The sequence below is a fragment of the Oryctolagus cuniculus genome, chromosome 15, assembly GCF_051225735.1.
Source record: "Oryctolagus cuniculus isolate XC-2025 breed Fujian yellow rabbit chromosome 15, ASM5122573v1, whole genome shotgun sequence".
Taxonomy (NCBI): Eukaryota; Metazoa; Chordata; class Mammalia; order Lagomorpha; family Leporidae; genus Oryctolagus; species Oryctolagus cuniculus.
In genome coordinates this window covers 5740164-5765442 of record NC_142881.1, presented here as the reverse complement: position 1 = coordinate 5765442, position 25279 = coordinate 5740164, and the positions used below count along the sequence as shown (strand labels likewise).

General features: G+C 49.8%; 2 protein-coding genes across 6 annotated transcripts in view; one reads left to right on the top strand and one right to left on the bottom strand.

Moving 5' to 3' along the window:
* Positions 1 to 13279, bottom strand: part of DHX32 (DEAH-box helicase 32 (putative)) — a 55807-nt gene extending 42528 nt beyond the window's left edge. For 3 of the 5 annotated variants that reach the window (XR_007914499.3, XM_002721247.6, XM_089313834.1), the window contains exon 1: positions 12984 to 13279. The gene's annotated coding sequence lies outside the window, so the exon portion shown is untranslated. Of the gene's footprint in view, positions 1 to 1215; positions 1287 to 12983 lie in introns of all 5 variants that reach the window. The other 2 variants (XM_017350760.4, XM_089313833.1) reach the window with 2 other exon arrangements.
* Positions 13280 to 13284: 5 nt separating this feature from the next.
* The window catches only part of FANK1 (fibronectin type III and ankyrin repeat domains 1), a 134486-nt gene continuing 122491 nt past the window's right edge, over positions 13285 to 25279 (top strand). The window contains exon 1 of the mRNA XM_008274828.5: positions 13285 to 13442. Within this exon, the coding sequence (XP_008273050.1) occupies positions 13430 to 13442 (13 nt within the window). The 5' untranslated portion in view covers positions 13285 to 13429. The remainder of the gene's footprint in view (positions 13443 to 25279) is intronic.

The window sequence follows — 25279 nt, the reverse complement described above, 5'->3', positions numbered from 1 at the left end:
GTCACTCGTGTGGGAGACCCAGAAGAAACTCCTGGCTTCAGCCTGGCCCAGCCATTTGGGGAGTGAAATAGAAAAATAGGGAAGACATGTCTCTCTCTCTGTAACTCTGCCTTTCAAATAAATAAATCTTAAGAAAATAAAATAGGCCTAGAGAAACACATGAAGTATATTTTTAGGGTGGATGCAGGAGCAGAAGAGACCTTACAAAAACTCACAGAGATAAGCTAAAAGAGGACGAAACAGACTACCAGAGTGTGAGGAGGACTTTTTAGTTCTATGCAGGTAGCATCCTTAAAGATTCATTCTGAAAGCTATCTCAAAATTAAGATGGAATTATAATGGCATTCAATACAATCATCCTAATATGGGTGCACTTGCAAACTCTTCTCTGTGGGGTGAGACTAAACCCACAGAGGATCTGCAACCTGAGGTCACAGGACAGTGAATTCTGAGATCTCCAAGCATCAGAGTTCTACTGCCTAAGTGGAGATCAATTTAATCTTACATTTTTCTTTGTTCCGATTAGGCTTGCCTTGAAATAAGAAAGCACAGCCATCATTTCTACCGAGGCCAACATCATTCTGGAGCTCCCCCAGCCCCCTCTCACTCATCATGCACACGTGCCTGTGCTGGTGAGTGGACGATGACCACTGTTCATCCAGCGGAGAGCTGGACTCTGTGGACTCCTTCTCCTTTCCCGGGAATCTGAGCTGGCCCTGTGACTCACTGCGGCCTAAGAATGCACTGAAGTGGTGCTGCATCACTTCTAAGGCACTCCCACGTGTGACACATTCCCCCTGGGAGCCAGCTGTCAATCTGCAAGATGCCAACCCACCCGGAGGGGCCACTGGGAGGAGATGGAAGCTGGACTTACAGTCAACAGCAGCAAAAACCCAACCATGAGAGCACTCTGCCAGAGACGCTCCAGCCCGATGGAGCCCCCGGATGACTGTGACCCTCGGACAGCAGCCCCCGTGGGAGCCTGCTCACTCCAGGGCAATGAATGGTCACTGTTGCCACAAGCTACCATGTTGTCGGGTGGTTTGTCTTACAGCAACAGCTAACCGAACGTCTGTCTTCTTGACAAAATGCTCTCACACTTAACCTTTCCCTCATGACTCGGGGCCACCGGGACAGGAGCAGCCCTGCTTCTCCCTAGCGATCCAGCTCCCAGTCGGCCTGAGGTCTGTGTGCTTCCCTAACCTGCTTTCCTACCTGGCACCTTACAAGCCAGACCGACGTGTCTGCCAGAGTCCACAGCGGGCGCCACACTGAGTCCACTGCGTCTGAGGGGAAAAGCACAGATTTTGGGAAACACATTCATCTGGTCATCGGGATGTTTTACTGCCACACAATTTGGGTTAGGCCCAACTACAGGCTGAGTTTTGGGCACACTGACTCCAGGGATCGCCACCTCGCCTCATGCACCCTGTGACTGGGGAGAGCCACGTTAGTGTCTACATCCCCTGCTCCCGAGATAGTTAGATACAGCAAGAGAGCCATGTCCTCACCTTTGGCAAACTCAATAGTGCCAATCTACAGAAGGAAGAACAAATACTACGGTAGGTTATATGTAATTCAAAATAAAACTTAATAAATCTGTGAAGTCTAAACCACCATTCTACTACAAGAATTTTTTTAATTTTTTAAAGATTTGTTTTTATTTATTTGAAAGACAGAGTTACAGAGAGGGGCAGCAAGAACTTTCATGCGAAAGGCTGGCATTCACTGCCTTGCGAAGTTACCCTACACAAACACTGCAAAGCAAGGAAACGGATTCTCCTCCGTTCTCCAGAAAAGAACGCAGCCAGCTGACACTGATTTCACTACAATGAGACCCATTAGGTGTTTTTTTCTTTTAAAATGTACTCATTTATTGAAAGGCAGAGTTATAGGGAGAGAAAGGTCTTACATGTACTGGTTCACTCCCCAACGGCCACAACGGCTGGAGCTGGGCCGATTTGAATCCAGAGGCTTTTTCTGGGTCTCCCACGTGCGTGCAGGGGCCCAAGCACTTGGACCATCCTCCACCGCTTTCCCAGGCATGTTAGCAGAGAGGTGGATCAGAAGTGGAGCAACCAGGACTTGAACCAGTGCCTGTATAGGATGCCATATACCACAGCACCGGCCTCAATGCCTGGATTTCCAGATCCTCCAGTTCCTTTTCAGCCAACACTCGAGTCCCTTCTAGTGCCTGCACTGAGAGCACGCGGTGACGCAGTCTGACGGCAGGCCTCTAAGTGCCTACCACGTGTCCACATGTGAGCACACGGTGACGCAGTCTGACGGCAGGCCTCTAAGTGCCTACCACGTGTCCACATGTGAGCACATGGTGACGCAGTCTGACAGCAGGGCTCTAAGTGCCTACTACGTGTCCACATGTGAGCACACGGTGACGCAGTCTGACAGCAGGCTCTCTAGTGCCTACTACGTGTCCACATGTGAGCACACGGGTGACACAGTCTGACGGCAGGCCTCTAAGTGCCTACCACGTGTCCACATGTGAGCACGCGGGTGACAGTCTGACAGCAGGCTCTCTAGTGCCTACTACGTGTCCACATGTGAGCACGCGGTGACACAGTCTGACAGCAGGCCTCTAAGTGCCTACCACGTGTCCATATGTGAGCACACGGTGACACAGTCTGACAGCAGGCCTCTAAGTGCCTACCACGTGTCCACATGTGAGCACACGGTGACGCAGTCTGACGGCAGGGCTCTAAGTGCCTACTATGTGTCCACATGTGAGCACGCGGTGACACAGTCTGACAGCAGGCTCTCAAGTGTCTACTACGTGTGCACACTGTGAGCACACGGTGACGCAGTCTGACGGCAGGCCTCTAAGTGCCTACCACATGTCCACATGTGAGCACACGGTGACACAGTCTGACGGCAGGCCTCTAAGTGCCTACCACGTGTCCACATGTGAGCACGCGGTGACACAGTCTGACAGCAGGCCTCTAAGTGCCTACCACGTGTCCACATGTGAGCACGCGGTGACGCAGTCTGACGGCAGGCCTCTAAGTGCCTACCACGTGTCCACATGTGAGCACGCGGTGACACAGTCTGACGGCAGGCCTCTAAGTGCCTACCACGTGTCCACATGTGAGCACGCGGTGACGCAGTCTGACGGCAGGCCTCTAAGTGCCTACCACGTGTCCACATGTGAGCACGCGGTGACACAGTCTGACGGCAGGCCTCTAAGTGCCTACCACGTGTCCACATGTGAGCACGCGGTGACACAGTCTGACAGCAGGCCTCTAAGTGCCTACCACGTGTCCACATGTGAGCACACGGGTGACAGTCTGACAGCAGGCTCTCTAGTGCCTACTACGTGTCCACATGTGAGCACGCGGGTGACACAGTCTGACGGCAGGCCTCTAAGTGCCTACTACGTGTCCACATGTGAGCACACGGTGACGCAGTCTGACGGCAGGCCTCTAAGTGCCTACCACGTGTCCACATGTGAGAACACGGTGACGCAGTCTGACGGCAGGCCTCTAAGTGCCTACTACGTGTCCACATGTGAGCACACGGTGACGCAGTCTGATGGCAGGCCTCTAAGTGCCTACCACGTGTCCACATGTGAGCACGCGGTGACACAGTCTGACAGCAGGCTCTCTAGTGCCTACTACGTGTCCACATGTGAGCACGCGGGTGACACAGTCTGACAGCAGGGCTCTAAGTGCCTACTACGTGTCCACATGTGAGCACGCGGTGACGCAGTCTGACGGCAGGCCTCTAAGTGCCTACTACGTGTCCACATGTGAGCACGCGGTGACACAGTTTGACGGCAGGCCTCTAAGTGCCTACTATGTGTCCACATGTGAGCACACGGTGACACAGTCTGACAGCAGGCTCTCAAGTGCCTACTATGTGTCCACATGTGAGCACGCGGGTGACACAGTCTGACGGCAGGCCTCTAAGTGCCTACCACGTGTCCACATGTGAGCACGCGGTGACACAGTCTGACGGCAGGCCTCTAAGTGCCTACTACGTGTCCACATGTGAGCACGCGGGTGACACAGTCTGACGGCAGGCCTCTAAGTGCCTACCACGTGTCCACATGTGAGCACGCGGGTGACAGTCTGACAGCAGGCTCTCTAGTGCCTACTACGTGTCCACATGTGAGCACGCGGTGACACAGTCTGACAGCAGGCCTCTAAGTGCCTACTATGTGTCCACATGTGAGCACGCGGTGACACAGTCTGACAGCAGGCTCTCAAGTGTCTACTACGTGTGCACACTGTGAGCATGCGGGTGACAGTCTGACGGCAGGCCTCTAAGTGCCTACCACGTGTCCACAAGTGAGCACGCGGGTGACACAGTCTGACAGCAGGGCTCTCAAGTGTCTACTACGTGTCCACACTGTGATCATGTGGGTGACAGTCTGACAGGCAGGACTCTCAAGTGCCTACCACGTGTCCACATGTGAGCACACGGGTGACAGTCTGACAGCAGGGCTCTCAAGTGCCTACTACGTGTCCACATGTGAGCACACGGTGACAGTCTGACAGCAGGGCTCTCAAGTGCCTACCATGTGTCTACACTGGGCATGCGAGTGACACAGTCTGAGAGCAGGCCTCTCAAGTGCCTACTACGTGTCCACATGTGAGCATGTGGGTGGCAGCGTGGATGGGCAGTATTGGTCAGGCCTTTAATCTTAACAGACAAGAAACTGGGGGAAGAAAACTGTGGCTGGTTCATAACAGAAAGACAGGCAGACTCCACACCAGGTGAGTTCAAAGAGGAGACCAGCCCAAGCACGGAAGATTTGAGAGCTAGGATAAAACCGTGCTGTTTTATTTTAAATACCACTGGGTGTCACTCATGTAGTCATTTCTTGATCATAATTTTTCCTTTCTCTCTCTCTGCTTTGCCTTCTAATTCTGCCAGTACATTTGATGTTGCTCTATTTTCTGAAACATTATCTATAATCTGCCCAATACTCACCTACAATTTTAATAAAGTTGTTAGTGAGATCCAGTTCTAGGAGTTTAAAGCAAATGGTACAACGGCCATGAGCAGCTGCACCTCATAGATCAGTAAGAAAAAAATCAGTGAAGACACTCTCATGCAAAACAAAAAGTTTTTCGAAGAAATGCTAAAAACCACGTAACATTTCTTGAACATTTTACGTGATTGTCCATAAGGTCTGTGAAAATAAGTCTTTAACCTAATTCCCAGGTTTCCTAAACTCTGTAGGTATATATGAACACACATATACACACAACCCCTTGCTTTTTTTAAAAAAATATTCATTTTATGTAACTCCCTATTTGTTTCAGTACTCTCTATTTCATCAATGCATTTTTTGGAGAAAAATATAAAAATATATGCTAATATTTATCAATATTATTATATTTTAATATCATTTAATCTCTTCATGTTCTATAGAGCAATAATTTATTTACACATATGTTCTATTGAGCAATAAATTATTTATTTATATGTTTACATGTAAGATCAAATAGGAAAAAAAAACCCTAAGGATGGATTTTCTATAATACTAACATTAGAAAGCTATAATTTAGAGGCCGGCACCATGGTGCACTATGTTAATCCTCCGCCTGCGGCACCGGCATCTCATATGGGTGCTGGGTTCTAGTCCCGGTTGCTCCTCTTCCAGTCCAGCTCTCTGCTGTGGCCCGGAAGGGCAGTGGAGGATGGCCCAAGTCCTTGGCCCCTGCACCCACGTGGGAGACCAGGAGAAGCACCTGGCTCCTGGCTTCGGATCGGCGCAGTGCTGGCTGTTGCAGCCATTTGGGGAGTGAACCAACGCAAGGAAGACCTTTCTCTCTCTCACTGTCTATCACTCTGTCAAATAAAATTAAAAAAAAAAAAAGTAAAAAAGAAAGCTATAATTTTATCATTTGTACCTAAAAACCTGGCAATTCCATAGTGTTGCAGGTTTCTGAATCTCCTGAGCAATTCCACACTACCTGACCTCCTATGACAGCATTCTGTACTTTCATGGGAGCAGTTTCACAAAAGCAGACATTCAGCCAGGCAGACCTGGGAGCCAAGCTGTAACACTGCTCCAAATACTCACTGCACAGCCTCAACACACTTACTCAGATCTGTTTTTTCCCTCTTGCTCCACGTTTATTGTAGACATCCTGAAGGCAAGATGAGTTTCTGAGCCATCTTTGCAACCCCAAGAAAACAAGGTATAGGGCTATGCACAGACTATGTGATCAACAGATTTTTGCTGGGGCCGATGCTGTGGAGTAGCAGGTAAAGCTGCTGCCTGCAGTGTGGACATCCCATATGGGTACCAGTTCGAGTCCTGGCTGCTCCACTTCTGATCCAGTTCCCTGCTAATGAGCCTGGGAAAGCAGTGGAAGATGGCACAAGTCCTTGGGCCCCTGCACCCATGTGGGAGACCTGGATGAAGCTCCTGGCTTTGTTGCTTGGCCCAGCCCTGGTCTTTGCGGTCATTTGCAGATGGAAGACCTCTCCCTCTCCCTCCTCTGACTTTCAAATAAATAAATAAAATCTTTTTAAAAATAGATTTTTACTTATAAGCTATGGTTACAATGTTTAGAAAAATGTTATTGAGGAATTACAAGTGAAAAATAACTCTCTTCAGGACAAAGGCTATTCTTTTTTGGACAGCAAGACTGCTGGCCCAATGGTCTCCGCCAATTCCACTCAAAGCACTGGTTTGTGGCAACAGAAGGAGGCTGCATCAGCAAGTAAACGAACTCACAGCTTCTTTCGTTCAAGAGTCTTACTATTACAAAAGCCGGGTGACCTAGGCAGTTTGTGCAGTGGCGTATCCCATTTGTGTCTGCACAGTGCCTTGTCTCACTGTGCACGGGCCCTGGCCTGCAGACCACACTCTGAGAAGCATCATTTCATACAGCTATTAAAGTCAGACTAATAATAATAATGATGATAATTGCACCAATTAGCATTTATAGAGCGCTTAGTTCATGCCAGATGCTGTGGTAAGCACTGCACTTTACATGGATTATTTCACTTAAACTCTTATGAATCTCAAGAGGGCTTACTTTCTTATTTCCACTTTTCAAATGAGGAAATTTAAGCCTGGGGAGGTTTAGCTAATTTATCCAGCTGTGGAAAAGCAGGTGCTGGAAGTCAGGCAGTCTGAGGCCAGCTTAATCTTAGTCCAGTGTACACCGGATGCTTGACCACATGACCATGCTGCCTCCTGACTGCGTTAGACAGCAGGCTCACGTTGCACCACTGTGGGCTGAAGTACTTGACACAACAGGGCATGTTCTGGAAGGAACAGCACAAGACAAAAAACAGAGCATAGATTTATCGATTTGAAAACCAGGTTTTAACGGCCCCCTGAAGTTACAGGTACATATTTAATATGTGAACTTTCTCTGGCAGGCATGTGGTGCTTTAATGAAACAAGCGATTCAATCATTCTGACCTGTTTAGAAAATGACTTCTTTGCCTTTAATAGGCCCAAACTTCCTCCAAACACACCCCATCTGGCTTCCAGTATATGTTTAAAACCTTTCTGGATAAAGTAAGGAAAAAATTAAAGATTGATTTTAAGAATATTTCCAAACTTCTAACAAGATGACTTTAAGTAAGCAAATCAAGTTCATTTGCTTTTTGAAAATACTCGAGTTACTTTTAACTCAATACTGATTTATATCAAATACAGCTTATATAACCAGTCCTACAGTCAATTTTTTAGAAAAGAATCCTACATTCTAAAAGTAGTCAAAGATTTTTGAGGCCAGCGCTGTGGCATGGCAGGTTGAGCCTTTATGTGTGATGCTGACATCCGATATCGGTGTGCTGGTTTACACCCTGACTGCTCCATTTCCAGTCCAGCTCCCTGCCGCTGCACCTGAGAAGGAGCGGAGCATGGCCCAAGTGCTCGGGCCCCTGCCACCCCTATGGGAGACCTGGAAGAACCTCCTGGCTCCAGCCTGGCCCAGCCCTAGCCATTGCAGCCATTTTGGGTAGTGAACCAGCAAATAGAAGATTTCTCTGTTTCTCCCTCTTTCTCTCTCTCTGTAACTCTGCTTTTCAAATGAATAAAATGAATTAAAAAAAAACCTGTGGGTTACATATTTTTTTAAAGATTTATTTATTTGAAAGTCAGAGTTACACACACACACACACAGAGAGATAGAGAGAGAGAGAGAGCGATAGAGAGTGCGCGATAGAGAGAGAGGTCTTCCATCTGATGGTTCACTCCCCAATTGGCAGCAACGGCCAGAGCTGCGCCGATCTGAAGCCAGGATCCAGGAGCTTCTTCCAGGTCTCCCATGCGGGTGCAGGGGCCCAAGGACTTGGGCCATCTTCTACTGCTATCCCAGGCCATAGCGGAGAGCTGGATTGGAAGTGGAGCAGCTGGGTCTTGAACCGGCACCCATATGGGATGCCAGTGCTTCAGGCTAGGGCATTAACCCACTGCGCCACAGCGCAGGCCCCAGGTAACATATGTTTGAGACTAAACAGTCTTTATAGCTCAAAAAAAATTTTTTAAATACAGACATAAGCTCAGTCAATTGCTTGTATGCAATTCTCCTACATAACCCCTCACAAGTAAGTTTATTAAGTCCGGGATCTTGTTAGCTATTCAAAGAACTAGACTACTCAATGCCTTGCTATAATATTTTGGTGATTTTTTTCATTGCATGAAGTTCTAAAATCTCTTACTCCGAGGAGAAGAGACAATGAAGCAGGCAGATGTCTGAGCAAATCTCCAGTAAAAGCTGAGGTCTCAGTGGCTGCCAGTCTCCCCAGGCAGTTAACATATTTGCCTCTGACATTTACAGAACACACTTCCACCCATCTTTTCAAGAAGACAGCGTCTCCTTGAGGCATTGTCCTGGACAACTTCCGAAGCTCTATTTCACCTGAATTGTCACCCCCAGGACAACTGTGCAAACTACAAATATCAGGACTCTGCCAACATGCACTTCACTACAAACAGGGGGAGGAAACCGTGCCCCTCCCGGGACCACCGATGCCTGAGCTCCCCCAGACCTGCAGCTTGCTTTCTCCCCACTCTTCTTAGGTCTCGGGTTCTTCCACTACCACCCCTGCCCCTAAATATGTGCACCCAAGGTTCTACCCTTGTCCCTCTTCTCAGTCCACTATCTCCCTGGAGAAAAACATTCACATTTTAACTCCAGTTATGGAATGCTTAATCCAAGCTTCTAACTTCATCTTGGGTTTCCTTCTTTAGTTCTAGATCCACATGCCTTACCCCTATTTATCCAGCATCCCAATGTAGATGACAGGCAACCCCAACGTTAGAATGCAAATCTGCCCCATTTCTCATTCTTCTTTCCTTCCTTGCATTTTTTTGGGGAGGCAGAGTGACACCGAGAGAGGTCTTCCATCTGCTAGTTCAGTCCTCAAATGTCCACAACAGTTGGGGCAGGGCCAGGCAGAGACCAGGAGCTAGGAACTCCATTGGTCTCTCATGTCAGTGGCAAGGACCCAACTACTTGAACCATCATCTGCTGCCCCCCAGGCACATTAGCAGGAAGCTGGAATGAACAGAGTGACACCTGATCCCAGGCACTCTGATAGGGGATGAGAGTGGTGGCTTCACTGCTGAACTACCACGCAGGGTGGCTTCACCGCTGAACTACCACGCAGGGCTCCCTCGCCCTCAGCACATTCATTTCTGACACTTCATCTTCTTTTTTTTTTCTGCTCAGATCGTGAACTGTTAAGATTTTATTCCAAGTTCTTCTTAAATGAATGTGGACTAAAGAAAAGTTATATGTGCATGCCCTCCCCTCCTCTCTTGTCTTGCCTTTCCCCATATTTCTTTAAAAAAATTTTTTAATATAAAGAAAATAGATTTCAGGTATTTCACAGGTACAATAAAAAACAGAAGTATTTTTTTCCTTCTTTTCTGTCTCAGACTTCAACAAACAACAACAAATACCAGAACAGCCACTCAATTCACACACCTGGAGTCGTCCTGGCTTCACTGGCACCTGTGGTGGCTTCAGCCACTTTCACTGGCTCCTCCACCCTGACTGCCTTGTTATCATGCCTCTTTTTTTTTTTTTTTTTTTTTTTTTTTGAGTAAATTGCTGCAAAAATCTCCCAGTTGTTTTCTTCTGTCTCTAATTCTGGCTCTCCACCAGGCTGTCATTCACAAGCTACCAGTGATCCTTTCCAAAGGCCAAACTGATTGTATCACTGACCCAAATCCTGCTCATCTCCTTTAAGGAAAAAACCACAACACCTAAGTTCTCAACCCACCTGTGCCTCTGTGGCCTCACTTCCTCATGGAAGCCTCTGCTGCAGACACAGGGACTGTCCTGAAGAGCTGCTCCCTCAGGACGTGGTGCGTTGGCCAAGCCGTTCCCTGGCCTTACAGGCAATGTGGCTGGTCACTTCCTATTCACTCTTTCTGAGCGGCAACCCCAGAACTCAGCAAGTGCCTGACACACTCTGAGCGCTCAGTAAACGTTTGTTTGTTCAATGCCGGAAATCAGTAACAACCACTTACATTTAAAACAGGCTTTATAATAGTCAAGATATTTCGCATTCATGTGTGTGACCAGCCAACCGGTGCCGGTTTTATGATCTATTATTTCCAGCTACGAAGGAGGAAATACTAGCTTCTGACTTTCCCAAGGTGGCTCAGCTGGAAACCAGTGCAATCGTCCCCCGCTGGAGGCTTGTCCCCTCTGTTTTCATTCCACTTGTGATCAGCCACAGACTAAAGCCCACTCTGTGCTAAAAGGAATACAGAGGTGCAAGTCATGGACTTGGCTTCTAAAGCGTGCAATCCAATCAGGGGCATCAAATGAGAGGAAAACTCTAGAGGAAAGTGTAGGGTAGGGCCACGTGCTGAGCTGTGCAGCACCTGCAGGAGAGAGCAGTGCATTTAGTGGGGACCAGCCCAATCCTACAACCAGAGTGCAGACCACCACAGGTTCCGAGGACAAAAACACCAAAAACAGGAATGGGTTTTCTACCTTTGACTGAACTCCTCATGAGTTTCAGAAAGTAACAACCAAGAGGGAAAAGTACTTCAAAAAGAAAATGAAAACAAACACCCCACCCCTATTTATCAAATCAAATCAATTTAGGAGACTGATCTAACATATTCATGTGCCTTTTAGAAAACTGCCCTATTTGCATTGAATATCAACTTTCCATTACAGCTACTATTACTTTGAATTCTGAAGTAGCCTTAACATTAAAAAAATAACAAGCAAGGCTACATGGGGCTCTTCACTGCACCTTGTTATTCCTTGGGTTGCTACACTGAGTTAGGCACTGGCAGTCAATAGTTACAATACAAATGCTCTTTTCAAGGATAAGCACAGAGGCTGGAAAAAAGAAACAAAAACCATACCAAAACAAAAAACCAGGGCTCTGTTTTTCATGTGATCACCAAAAACATACTGAGCATGCCAGGGAAAGTAAGTACAAGGCAGAAAAACCTAGAAAGGATCACTAAGACCTTTACCATTCATCCCCAAACGCGAACCCATTAGCAACAGTGACTCCGGTACACGGAAAGCAGTTTCTCTAAGGCTTCTCTCAGTCATCCAGAAGACATCTGAAAAGGCATGGTGCTAGGTGCTAGGTGCCAGGTGCTAAGTGCTAGGTGCTAGAAGAGGAACTGCTGCTGTCGCTGCCATAGGTGTTGAGCGGCTTTCCCGGCCACTTCCACCCCCTGACCGCTCTCCTCCCGGAGCACACTGTCCACACAGCAAGCTGCTTTTCAGACTTGTCTTCAATGCTGGAAGTATTTCAACTCAAGCCTTCCTTGATGCCAACCTCACAGCTGCTGATAAATTATTCTACACCGCTGTACAGTCCTCCGACACATTCCCCCATTTCCCAATCTTAAAATGTGGGTGTAACTGCCAAATTCTTGAGTCCTTGTTACTTCTGCAAGATCTGCAATATTTATTTCTTCTCCTCCCCCAACCCTCAAATACAAATGCCTAACTACTGTCTGGGAAAATGTAACCTTTTTTTGTCACTAAATGCCAACTTTTAAAAGATTACCATCATCTTGTGACTTTCGATGACGCTGTTACTAATCAGCATCACTACGCTGGTGTCTTGGAGGAAAAATCACTTTAGCTTCCAAATTGTCAAAACGCTGTATGCAGAAGCATTGCTAACCCTGGACGCTTTGCCTGCAAATGCAGAAGCGGGCAGCGAAGGTCCCACGCGGCAGCTACTTTCCAACCTGAACTCACTGCTCAGCTCAGAGAGAGGCGCGCGGCCCGCACCGCCGCGTTAGTCAGCGAGTTTCCACAAACCGCACCAAGCGTGGTCCCCACGCAGCCCGAGCCGCGAACGCCTGATTCGCCGCCGGCACGCGAGGGTCTCGGGTTCAGTCAGGCCCCGCGCGGAGAGAAAGGCGAGTCCCCGCCTTGGGGATGCCCGCCGCGGGCGCGGCACCCGCACACCTGGGCACCGCCTCGCCCTGCGGGCTCCCCCGCACCTGCTCCTCCTCCTCCCCCTCGCTTCGCCTTCCTCCTTCCGGGCGGCTCCTGGACCCGCACCGGCTCGCACATCTAGGTCCCCGCAGCAGCCCCGCACACTTGCGCGGCGCAGCAGGTGGGCGGGTGCCGCGCCGCCGCCGACCGCGCCAAGGACCCGCGCGAACGCCGGCAGACCACGACGCCTGCTGGGATCCCACCCGGCCGGCGGCTGAGCGCGATCCCGGGCGCGACCGGGCAGGGCTGGACGCAGGGGGCGCGCGCGGCCCCCGCGGAGCGGCGCCTGCTTGACCCCGGCCGACGACCACCGCCCCAGACCTGGGCGACGCCGGGCTGCGCGGCGGACGCCCGGCCTCCCTCTGAGGCACGGGCTCCGAGAGGAGGGGGCGCGCTTCGGGGGCGGGCGGGGGTCGTTCGCGGCCAACGGCGGGCGGGGGGACCCCCCCCCCCAGTCCCAGGTGGCCGCAACAAGTGCGCCGGGGCTGCCCACCCGCCCTGGGCCGCCCCCGGCCGCCGCCGACCCCCAGCCCTCCGCCCGGGCCCTGCCTTTACCTGCAGCGGCTGCTCCATCCCGGGAGGCGGCCCAGGCCTGGCCGCCCTCCCCGCGGGCCGGCCGGCTAGCCCCAAGCTCGGCTCGCGGCCCGACGGACGCCTCAGGACGCGGCCAGCAGGGTCTCTAGGCCCCCTCCCTAGGGTTCGAGGCCTGGGTCCCGCGTCGGCCACCAGAGCGGGCCCGGCCGCCCTGTCAGGCCCCGAGGGCAGCGTCCTCCTGCCGGCGACCCGGCCGCCACTCTCGCTCCGCGCCCCCGGCGACGCGCGGGCCCTTCCTCGCGCTCGCCCGCGAGTCCGCGAGGCTTTTGGTCGCTCCCGCTTGCCGTCCGCCGGGCCCCGCCTCTCGGCCCGCTGGTTGCCAGGACAACCGAAGCGACGCCTGCCCCGGAGCGGAGGCGTTAGGAGGCGCCGGGGCTCGGCCCGAGGGGGCCCGGGAGCAGCTGACCATGGAGCCCCAGGGTAAGGCCGGCCGGGCCGCGCCGCGTCGGGCACTGCCCGGGGATGAGTCGGGGGCCCTGGGCGGCCTGGAAATGCGGTTCGCGGCTGCTCCCGCGCGCTGCCCGGCTGCGGGCGGAGGAGCGGACCGGACCCGTCGCGGCCGTCCCGGGGCGGGCAGCGGAGCTCGGCCGTGCGCGCCGGGTGTGGACGCCCTCTCCCGTGTCTGGGCCGGCCGGGGCAGTGTGCGTGGAGACCCGCTGCCCCCCGGCCGCGCTTGGCCCGGGTGCGTGGACTGAGTGACCGCGGGAGGTCCCGCGACCTGCGCCTTCGCAGCGTGGTTTTCTGCCGCCCGCGTGGTTGCCGGCGCCGGCGCGGACCGCGGTCTGAGGAGCTGTGCGCGCGTTTTTCCTCCGCTCGCCGAGGGAGCTGACCGCGGCGCGCTCGCGTCCCGCCCCGGCGGGCTTGCTGGGCGCGGGGCCCTCTTCTGGGGTGTGCGTTGTCACTTAAGGTCCGGCGTGCGCTCCGGCAGGTTTTGGTGTGTTTTTTTTTTTTTTTTTCTGTTTCCACGCGTGTCCCGGATTCTGTGTGACGGCCGCTGCTTCGCTGAGCCTAGCGAGCCAGGGCCGAGCACGGCGCCCCGAGGGCCCGCGCGTGGCCGCATCAGAGTTCACGGTGGAAGCTGACGTTGTTGAGTGAAAACTAGCGAAGGGCGTGCGCTGGCTCCTGAGTCGGGGGCGGTTTTGGGAGGCGGAGCTGTTCGCGTTTCCTTCTCACTGTCTTTGCTGGTTCTCGCCCCGTTCTTGGCGTCGCGGATCCGGCACTGCACGGACGGTGTTGGTCGTGGCCTCCCGGGAGAACCGAGCAGGGACTCAGGACCCAGGAGGCCTGGGGTGGGAGGGGGTGGGAGGGGGTGGCAGGGCCCGGTGGTCGGAGGAGGCGGGGGTCGGCCTGCAGGAGGACCGACACAGGACGAGGGGAGGGGGCTCCAGGCGGCGGAAGTCCCTTGCCCAGGGCCCTGAGACCTGGGAGAGCAGCAGGGGCTGAGGCTCCGAGCCGGCAGGGAAGAGGAGAAAGGCAGGTAGGGGCCGGAAAAGCGAGCGGGAGCCCTGGGCGGGCTTCCTAAGGAATTTGTTAGGGATGCCCAGGCTCCCTCTGTCTCACATTTCACTGGATTCTAAGGTAGAAGATACTTAAGTAATGTATGCCTGGGGATAAATTGTAGGTTTAGTCCTTTCCATATACTAAACGCTTATATAAATCAGTTTTAAAGAATTCAGTCACCACTCACCCTAGCAGATTCCTTTGCAGTCGGATGAACACCTTTTTGGGTAAAGAGTTGCTAAATCATTTTCATTTAGTAAACCTTTAAAAAGAGAAGATGGAATAATGTCTAAGTTTCCTTTCAACGTCAGGACTCACAATCTAACCAGATTTGTTCTGAGACTAAAGTTATTTCCCGTTCTCAAAGATAACGGAGGAGCTGGCGCTGTGGTGTAGCCGGTAAAGCTGCCACCTGCAGTGCCGGCATCCCATATGGACGCCAGTTCGAGACCCAGCTGCTCCACATCCGATCCAGCTCTCTGCCATGGCCTGGGAAGTCAGTGGAGGATGGCCCAAGTCCATGGGCCCCTGCCTCCGTGTGGGAGACCCAGAAGAAGCCCCTGACTCCTGGCTTCAGATCAGCCCAGCTCCAGCCGTTGCAGCCATTTGGGGAGTGAACCAGCGGATGGAAGATTTTGCTGTCTCTGCCTCTGCCTCAGCCTCTCTGTAACTCTGCCTTTCAAATAAATAAATAAATCTTTAAAAAAAAAGTAAGCACTATGACTATCAACAAGAGTTGTAGTTACATATGGTTCTATTTATACAGTTATCAGTATTAGCAACCTGTTGTTAGGCCTGTATTATCCAACATATTTTAAGTCTGCTGTTTACCTAGAATCCGATGTTATTGAATGGTTCCAGATAACATTTTGCCAGTGTAGTTGAATGTAGCATCAACAAATTAATTAAGATGAAGGATCCTTTTTAACTGCTTTTAAGGATTAAAGATGTTTCTAAGGACCAATGCCAAACAAATACTAGAAATAGCAGTTAAGCCAGTCATATACATATTATTTCCACATACTTAGTTTTCTGTTGCTTCTAGGAGTGACCTTTCTTAACTATGTCATTAAAATCCAATTACCAGAAACTTTCCAAGCCCCAGCCTGCGTCGTACTCTGGCAAGAAGCAGAGGGTGACCAGCAGCACTGCTGTTTCACAGAATAGTAATGTCAGCCAGGAGAGGACTCCTCGGGCAAAGGGCAGACTGAGGAGGTGCACAGCCCTGCACCGGAGCAGTGGTCTGGCTCTCGGACTGCACATTTACATCTTTGGTTTTTTTCCTCAACTAACTTCTCCATTGGAGAAATAACGAGGTATGAAATAACATGGAAAATGGACATCAGATTACTCTTATATTTTAATATTTAGGCTTAATGGTACTATCTCTTCCCTGATTTCTTAGCAAGTAACTTTAGGGGTCCTGAGCCCAAATCTAAGCAAGCACACAAGCTGAGTGAAAACTCTTTCATCAAATGCAGCATCGAGAGAAGCCTCCGAGGTCCCACTTACTGCTGCCTGCTCCCTGACCCCTCCATACATACATTCATGCACTCACACACACGAGGGCCTTCCAAAAGTTCATGGAAAATGGAGTTACAAGATAGCTTATTTTGGTGCAAATTATTAAAAAATCTGAGCATAGATGTTTTTCTAATATGCATTTCCATGGACTTTCTGAAGACCCCTGGTGTACCTGGGCCACTCCGGGCCAGGCCGTGGTGGCTGTACACATCATGTGTTAGAGCATGTGCAATGGAGGTGCCGGTAGTGCCGGGCAGGATGAATAAGCCATTGAGGTTTACACTTGCAAGGAAGGGACTTCTCTCTCCAAACCTGTTTTTCCACTAGTCTGCCCTCTTCCCAGTCACGCCAGCCTGAACTCTGAGTCATCCTTGACTTTGTCACTCACCACTCCTGCCTGCCCTCCAGCTCCCAGCTGGTCTGGCCTGTTTATTCCCGCTCCGGGCACCTGGGGATGTGCCCCTGTCTCATCTTCCCTATGTGGCGAGGGGTCTTCCCGTCTTGGGGAAATCATGCTTGCAGGTTCTACTCACTGCTCTCTTCCTCCCCTCTACCCCCTCCTGGGCTCTACCTGGAATCCTGAGTGACTTCTGCAGAATGTCCTGCAGGTCTTGTCACTGGCCAGCCAGGAGCCCCCACAGCCTTCTCTTGAGACTCACCGTGGGTGGGGTCTTAGCTCATGCTGCAAACACGCGGGTCTTTCAGACCCTCAGAAGCAGCAGGCTCCTTTCAGGACTGAGGCTCCCTCCTGCTCTGGTCAAGCTCACTCCAAATGTCTTCATTCAGTCTTTGCTCAAGTGCCACCTTCCCTGACTCCCTAGAGTAGGTAGTGCCTCCTCCTGGAGGTTATACCCACGTCTCTGCTTTCCTCTTCACGCTTTGCGATTATTTTGTTAATCTTGAAAATGTAGTTCCTCTCCCAGACTATAGGGTGGTGACAGAGGGCCAGGGCCCTCTCTGCCTTGTTTGTCATCTGTCTTTAGTGCGCAACAGGGGTAAGCCCTAAAGAAACACTGGCTGAGTGGATGGCACCGTGTTAATAGCTGGATGCCTTATCTAATGATATTTCCTTGAGAGTGATGCTGTGTGTTCTTAGAAAAAGAAAGCTGCTTTTCTCAACAGCAAAGGGGGCCAAGCCGCAGTGAAATTACAAACTCTTGGGGAGTTCCTTGGGGCAAAATCAGGGGCTAATAAAGTGTCAGCTCAGTTACAAATATGGTGTTTTCTTTTCTAACCTAAGTAGGATGCAGGAGTCTCATTTTGTCTGCTAAGATTAGGAAAATGGGTACGTAATCTTAATATTTGAACCAAGGGGCCACCAGAGCCTAAGACCTAACAAAATCTGCATGACATGTATGCTGCACTTGCTCATTAATTTCTGGGAGGCTGGCAAGGATCTAAAAGTCACTTAAGCCCAGGAGTCATTTAAGAAACCTATATTACAGTCTTTCCAAAGTAGTCTTAGTCCCTAAAGAATATTAATTCTATCAATCAGGTTACAATTCCAGTCTTATTAGAAATAAATGCTTATGTAAATCAAGTTTAAGGCTTTCTTAAACAATGTCTAAGTAACGCCTTTAAACAGTAACATTTTAAAATCCCTGTCCAAACACCCACAATCACTGCGTTCTGACCTCTGATGTTCAGCCGGCCACAGTCCGGGCAGAGGGTGTGGCCGAAAGTGCGCCTCCAGAAGCTCCGGCTCACCAGCATCCTCCCCAGATGGAGTGTGATCCTGATGCCTGGGCCGGTTCCTCCCGGCAGGAAGGGGAAGCACTGCCGCGACTTGTCTCATCTGAACTGACCAACCAGGTTCAAGGAGGGGTTGGTGCCTACCAGCGCTGCCCAGCAATGGCGAGGATGACTCACTGAACGCAGTAGGTGCGGCACACCCCTGAACTAGTAAGCAGCTCGCAGCAGTATTCTCTGTGTTTCTGTGCCAAGCCAGGGTCAGAGCTGGAGAAGGTTTTCCTGGGACCCTGGGCATCCTTGGGGAGCTTGACTTGTGGGGCCCAGGCAAAAGGGAGGGGGCCTGCCTTTCTCCCGGACCCAGGTGCCAGTTCTTGTGCCCCTGCCCCTTTCCAGGTCGTCAGCGACCCTGCTGACCTGGTCTTCTGTGGAGGATGCTCTGGCTTTCACGCTCTTGTGTCCCCTGGGCTCCCTCACTGCCCGTCCACCTGTTGGTCCGTTAAAGTCTCTCCAGGACATCACTATTTCCGAGGGACTTTGTGTGCCTATTTATCTTTTTCACTCTTGCTATCTCTGGTTTGTTTTTTTAAATGATTTTTTAAAAATTTATTTTTTTAAAGATTTATTTTTTATTTGAAAGAGTTATAGAGAGAGGTAGAGACAGAGAGAGAGGTCTTCCATTCACTGGTTCACTCCCCAGGTGGCCGCAATGCCAATCCAAAGCCAGGAGCCAGAAGCTTCTTCTGGGTCTCCCACATGAGCGCAGGGGCCCAAGGCCTTGGGCCATCTTCTACTGCTTTCCCAGGCCACAGCAGAGAGCTGGATCAGAAGAGGAGCAGCCAGGACTGGAACCGGCGCCCGTATGGAATGCCGGCACTTCAGGCTAGGGCTTTAACCTGCTGCGCCACAGTGCCAGCCCTCTCTCTAGTTTTGTTTATTTACTTGAAAGGCACAGTGACAGAGGAAGAGGGATCTTCTACCCATAGATTCACTCCCCAGAGATCTACAGCGGCCAGGGCTGGTCCAACCAGGAGCTCCATCCAGGTCTCCCACATGGGTTGCAGGCCCTCCCCCGCCCCCCGCCGGGTGCACAGCAGGGAGCTAGATAGGAAGCAGAGGCGGAAGTCCATCCCAGACCCTGTGAAATGGGCTGGGAGCATCTCACATGGTGGCTTAACCTGCTGTGTCACAACATTCACCCCATTCAGCCTCTCTCATCAGTACTGGGTCTGCATTTTGTTAATATTTTTGTTATTCTAAAATATTGTGACCAATATGAACACACATAAAATGGACATATAAACAGTTTTCAGAAGGGCTACAGAAAATGTGTACTATGACAAATCTGCATGGATTTAAATAATTATGAACCAAAATAAGTTTATCTTTTAATTCTATTTCCACAAACTTTCAGAAGCACTGTCATGTGTTTAGCTCTCCCGTGAGAAGTTCCCATGGGACAGGATAAACTATTCATCTTCCTGACTGTAGTGAAGCCCTTTATTCCTGTGGGCGTGGGAAAGGAAGAATGGAGAACCAATCACAGAATTTCAGTTTTTAAAAAAGTTTGTGTTTATTTGCATCTGCTTGAAAGGATGACACAGTAGAGTAAGGGTGAGGCAGTGAGTGAGGAGAGAGAGAGAGAGAGAGAGAGAGAGAGAGATCTTCCATCCCTTGGTTTCCTCCTCCGAATGCCCGCAACAGTGAGGGCTGGGCCAGGCAGAGCCAGGAGCCCGGAACTCCATCTGAGCCTCCCACGTGGGTGCCATGGCCAAGCACCTGAGCCGCTGTCTGCTGCCTCCCAGGGTGCGTCAGCTGGAAGCTGGATTGGAAGCAGAGGCGCTGGGACACAAGCTGGCGCTCTGATGTGGGAGTGGGTACCAAGGGACAGCGTGGTCTCTCGTGCCACAGTTCTGCACCCCAGAGTTTCAGTTTTTGCCTGCTTGAGAGAAACACACTAATTTGTTTATTCAGGACAGTTCAAGTGCTTCAGTTCTCTAGTGAAGTATTTCACTCTGAAATGAAGATAACAATGCAAATTTAGTGTATTACTGCTTCCTAGACAATCAGTGCTTTTGTTTTTTTATTGCAGTTGTAGGAACAAAGGGAATTTCCTGCCTCTCTGAAGGTTGGCATCTACAGAGCTGGAGTGACAGTAGGCTAACAGGAGAAAAAGCATACGGAGTAGAATGTGCCATACATACTTGGGAGCCACACAAAATATGAAGCTCTAAGAAGGGTGAGCTGATTCAAGCTTAAATGCCCCATTTGGGGCTGGCATTGTGGCTCGGTGAGTTAAGCCACCTCCTGTGACACCAAAGCCCCGTATTGGAGCTCCCCTTCCTACCCCGCTTCCTGCTAAGGCACCTGGGAAAGCAGAGGACGATGGCCCAGGTACTTGGGGCCCTGCCATCCGTGAGGGAGATCCGGACGGAGTTCCTGGCTCCTGGCTTCAGTCTAGCCCCAACCCCAACCATCACAGCCATCCGGGGACTGAGATAGCAGGTGGAAGTTCTCTTTCTCTCTGTCTTCCCTCTTTCTGTCACTCCTTTCAAATAAATAAAATAAATCTTAAAAAATAATCTTCTTAGGCAAGTGGGAGGCTCGAGGCAATTTAGAGGGGGACTAAATAATTGTTAGGGGAATGAAGGAGCCTGAAGACCAGGCAAGAGCTTGGGACAAAGTCCCTCTAGGCCGTGAGGGGCTGGGGACGAGTGAGCAGAGGAACTGTGCAGGGAGCAGGGCGTTCTTCCTCTGCAGACGGAGTCTCTCAGGTGACCTTGAGCTGTTGTGGAATAGGTGGGAAGTCCGTCCGGGTGTGGCCAGGACTCTTAGCTTCTTCAGGGAGGGAGTCTGTGACAACTGCGTCTCGTTTGGAAGGATTCTTTTTAGTCGGATGTGGGAACTTGAGAGAGCCCCTCACTGTGCTGGTGGGGCTTGGGGTGGGGTACAGAGATCTGGACGCTGAGGCCTTCCGGTGTCCTGCTTAGCAGGTCACAGTGTCATACTTCGAGGTATCCTCTCCTGAGCGCCAAGCAAGTACAGTCTGTGGGTGCTGGAGAAGAGCCACATCTTCAGGGTACACCTGGATGCATATTTGCAAATTGAGAATTCCCATCTTCCTGTCACCTGGATAAAAATGCAGACCATCCCTAGACCTTCCCTTCATTCTGGAAACTCCGTGCTGTTCCAGCTGTCGCCCCCGTCATGTAGCCACTCCTAAGATTAACATCAGGATAGATTAACTTCACCTCTTTTTGAACTTTGTTCAAATCTCTGAAAGTGTTCATTTGTGATAATGTATTTGTTATGCAGCAATAGAAAACTAATGTATCATCTCATATATTTTTTCTGGGCCAGGCTGTTACACAGCAGGAATTTGTCCTTTTTCATTGTTATATCATGTTCCATTGTATGAATATCCCCCAATTTACTTTTCTTTTATTTTTTTATTTTATTTTATTTTTTTGACAGGCAGAGTGGACAGTGAGAGAGAGAGACAGAGAGAAAGGTCTTCCTTTGCAGTTGGTTCACCCTCCAATGGCCGCCGCGGCCGGCGCACTGCGGCCGGCGCACCGCACCGATCCGATGGCAGGAGCCAGGAGCCAGGTGCTTTTCCTGGTCTCCCATGGGGTGCAGGGCCCAAGCACCTGGGCCATCCTCCACTGCACTCCCGGGCCACAGCAGAGGGCTGGCTTGGAAGAGGGGCAACCGGGACAGAATCCGGCGCCCCGACCGGGACTAGAACCCGGTGTGCCGGCGCCGCTAGGCGGAGGATTAGCCTAGTGAGCCGCGGTGCCGGCCTCTTTTATTGATGAGTATGTGGAATGTCTCCACTTTGGGCTATTACAGCTAATGCTGCCATGAATATTCCTGTGCATGTCTTTTGCTATACATTTGTGTGCGTTTCTCTTATATATATATATATATATATATATATATATATATATATATATATACCTAAGAGTGGAATAGCTAAGTCCTATTCAGTGTTAGTAGGTATTACCAGTAATATAAAGGTATTGTGCCTGCAGTGTTTGAGACAGTTCTAATTTCTCCATATCCTTGCCAATGTGTGGTTTTCTGCTCTTTCTAGCTTTAGTTCATTTAATGAATATGCACAAGCATCTTATTGTGGCTTATATTACTTCCTCAATGACTAATGGTTTTTAATACTTTTAAACATATTTTATAGGCAACTTGAATATCCTTTTATAAGATGCCTGTTCAAGTCTTTTGCCCACTTGTCTCTGTGTCCCACAAAGCCTAAAAAATTCACTGTCTGGCTCTTCACAGAGAAAGTTTGCTGACTCCTTATCGTGTGCTGATCAGGTTCTGACATTTCAGTTGGTTTAATTCAAGACGGCTTGGATCCAGGTTTTAGTCAACCACCCAGCAACATGCTAGAGCCCCTCCCAATGGTTTGAGCCAGGGATCCCAGAGTCTCTGTTTAGCACAGCCAATGAATTCAGCCTCACCCAGCGTTTTGTCTTTTACCTGGCCCTGCACTCAGGAATGATTTCTATCCACATTTCCCAGGGTTCTGCCAACATAAATGAACAGAGTTACACAATTGTCTTGTTGTCTGCAACACCTCCACACGGAGCCCACTTTCTGCCTTACTGTCTGAGTCATGCCGGGCCTGGAGTCTTGTTTTCGGCCCAGCGTGCTTGAGAGGTGGTAGGCTAGGTGGTGGGGAGGATCAGCAGTTTCCCCCGGGAAGGCCGTTGCAGGGCTAATCAGAAACAAGGCAGAGCCTCTGCAGCTGGTGAGGAGGTTGCAGAAACCAGAGCTTCCAGGCTTGCAGCCTTGTCGAAATCTGCCCTTAGGACCCGTCCTGACTTTCAGGATCCCACTGCTTCCTAGCCAAGGCCTAACTTTACCACGTGAAACCTGTGAGCTTGGGAAGTCTGTCTGTATCGTAGTTAAGCCAAGCACAGGATTAGACCTGGGCTTGTTTAGAAATCTTTGTTAGAAATCTTGACCCTGCAACTACAGGAGTTAATTTCTCTTTAGGGCAGTAATAACACATTTCTTGACCTTTAAGTGGATATTTAAAGCCATGAATTCATCACCATTTTCCTTCCTGAAGCCATTTAGAACACTCAAAAAAAGTCCCCTAACTCTATTGTGTGTCTTATTTTTACGAAAAAGTTTCAAGGTAGCAGCTGCTTGGGGATCCCATCAGGGTTCTACAGGCGTTTGGTGACAGGTTTCTAGTTGATGCTTTAAGTAACTTTTTCACCACTCTAAGCAATGCACTACCAATGACTCCTTACCACCGGGGTAATCAGAATGGAGAATCTATTCAGAATGGAGAAACGATTCCAGATCACCCAGTACCAATGCAGAAAACTCATCCTTAAGGTTCTGTCCTCTGGAGCCCACTTCCATGTGAATATTTGTGTCCACAAGGCTGTACTCAGAGAAGTAGAGCTACTGCCAGTGATCGAGAAGAAGGGGCTTATAATAGGGATTAGGCCTTGCAGAACTGGAGCTGCTGGAGAAGTCAATGCAACACTGTGTGTTTTCAGTTGATGCTGCGTCTGATGGAGTTCTAAGTCAGCTGGACCAGCAGTTGAGAGGGACAGCTAGATAAGATGGAGAGAGCAAGGACAAGTCGGAGCCCTCAGTGAAAAGCAGGACCTGTGGGGGTACGCTGGAAGCCTGTCTCTCATCACCTCCAACCTCAGCAACGCACGTGATTTGCCAGAGAAGCTGTGCGCATCTGGCACTGTACTTCAGGATCCTGTAGGAGAGATCTGGAGAACCACCGTGCCAGCAGAAGGTCAACTGTGTACAGACCGTGCCAGCGCCTGGTGCCCTTGCCAGCCTTGATAGGGAAACAGATGACTGCGGTTCATGCTCCCTTCAGTAGCTTCCTGAAATTTCTCGTGTGGCTAATTCTAATCTGGAGCCACACAGGGAAGGACATTCTCAGGGGATTCACATTGTAGCTAAATTGACAGTACAAAACCACTGATCGCTTTATCCAGTTATCAGATTCAGGAAGTTCCCTTGTCCTTCTGACTTGCTGGTTTTTTTTCTTTTTTTTTTTTAATCGTGAAAGAATATTGGATTTTATCAAATACTTTTTCCGCACCTGTTGAAATGGTCACTTTTGGGACCATCGCTGTGGCAATAGCAGGTAAAGCTGCCGCCTGCAGTGCCCGCATCCCATATGGGTGCCGGTTCAAGACCCAGCTGCCCCACTTCCGATCCAGCTGTCTGCTATGGCCTGGGAAATCAGTAGAGGATGGCCTAAGTCCTTGGGCCCATGCACCCGCATGGGAGACCTGGAAGAAACTCCTGGCTCCTGGCTTCAGATCAGTGCAGCTTTAGCCATTGTGGCCAATTGGGGAGTGAACCAGCAGATGGAAGATCTCTCTCTCCCTCCGCCTCTCCTTCTCTTTCTGTGTGTAATAAATCTTTTAAAAAACAAAGAAATGATCACCTTTTTTTCCCTCCCTGTTAACATTATTTACCTGATTGATTTTCACATGTTAGACTATCCTTGCATTCAGGGAATAAATTCCATGTGATTATGGTGCATTATCTTTCTTATACATTGATGAATTTAATGTGCTGTTTTAAGAAATGACTTTTGGATTTGTGTTCAACTGAATGAGAGCCTGTAATTTTGCTTTATGTAATTTCATAGTCCAATTTCAGTATCAAGTTTATCTTGGCCTCAAGAAATGAGTTTGGCTCTCTTCCCTCTGGTTCTTGTTCTCAGGATTTTCTGTAATGTTGGTGCTGTCTTTCATTTAAGTTGGAGAATTAACCAGTGAAGCCATCTGGAACTTGAGTTTTCTTTGTGGGAGTGTTTTAAATTGTGGATTATATTTATTTAGTAGCTATAGGAGCATACACACTTCTGTTCTTGTTTATTTTGGGTAAGTTGTGTCTTTCAAAGAGCCATTTGTATCTAAATTATTGTTGTAAGTTTGCTTATAATGTAATCAACTCCACAGTATCTGTAGAATCTACAGTCCCTTTCACTTCTATGTTATTAACTTGTGCCTAGTTAGGCACAACTATTATTAATTAGTTATCTGTTGGTGTACAGCAAATTTCTCAAAAAGTAGTATCTTCCAACAGCAATACACATTTGTTATCTGTGGTAGATGTCCATGACCTGCATATCCCAGTGTTGTACCTGTGAAGTGTCCTCCCTGTAAGTGAGAGTGGGATCCGTGAATTGTGTCTAACCAATGAGCAGTGCAGAGGTCACGGATTTTACTCCTCTGACGAGGTGAGAGAGAGAGTCAGGGGGTTAGCACCCAGTTCTAGATCCTGCCCCATTCAGAGGGAGGAGATCAGGCAAGGTGATGTATATCTGTACATACACATACATATATACATATATGTATACACATGTATACACACATACACATATATACACACATATATGTGCACACATATACATATATGTATACACATACATACATGCATACACACATACACATATATGTACACACATGCATATATATGTGTACACACACACATATAGCTAGCACACTCTGCAAAGAGCCTCCTTGCTG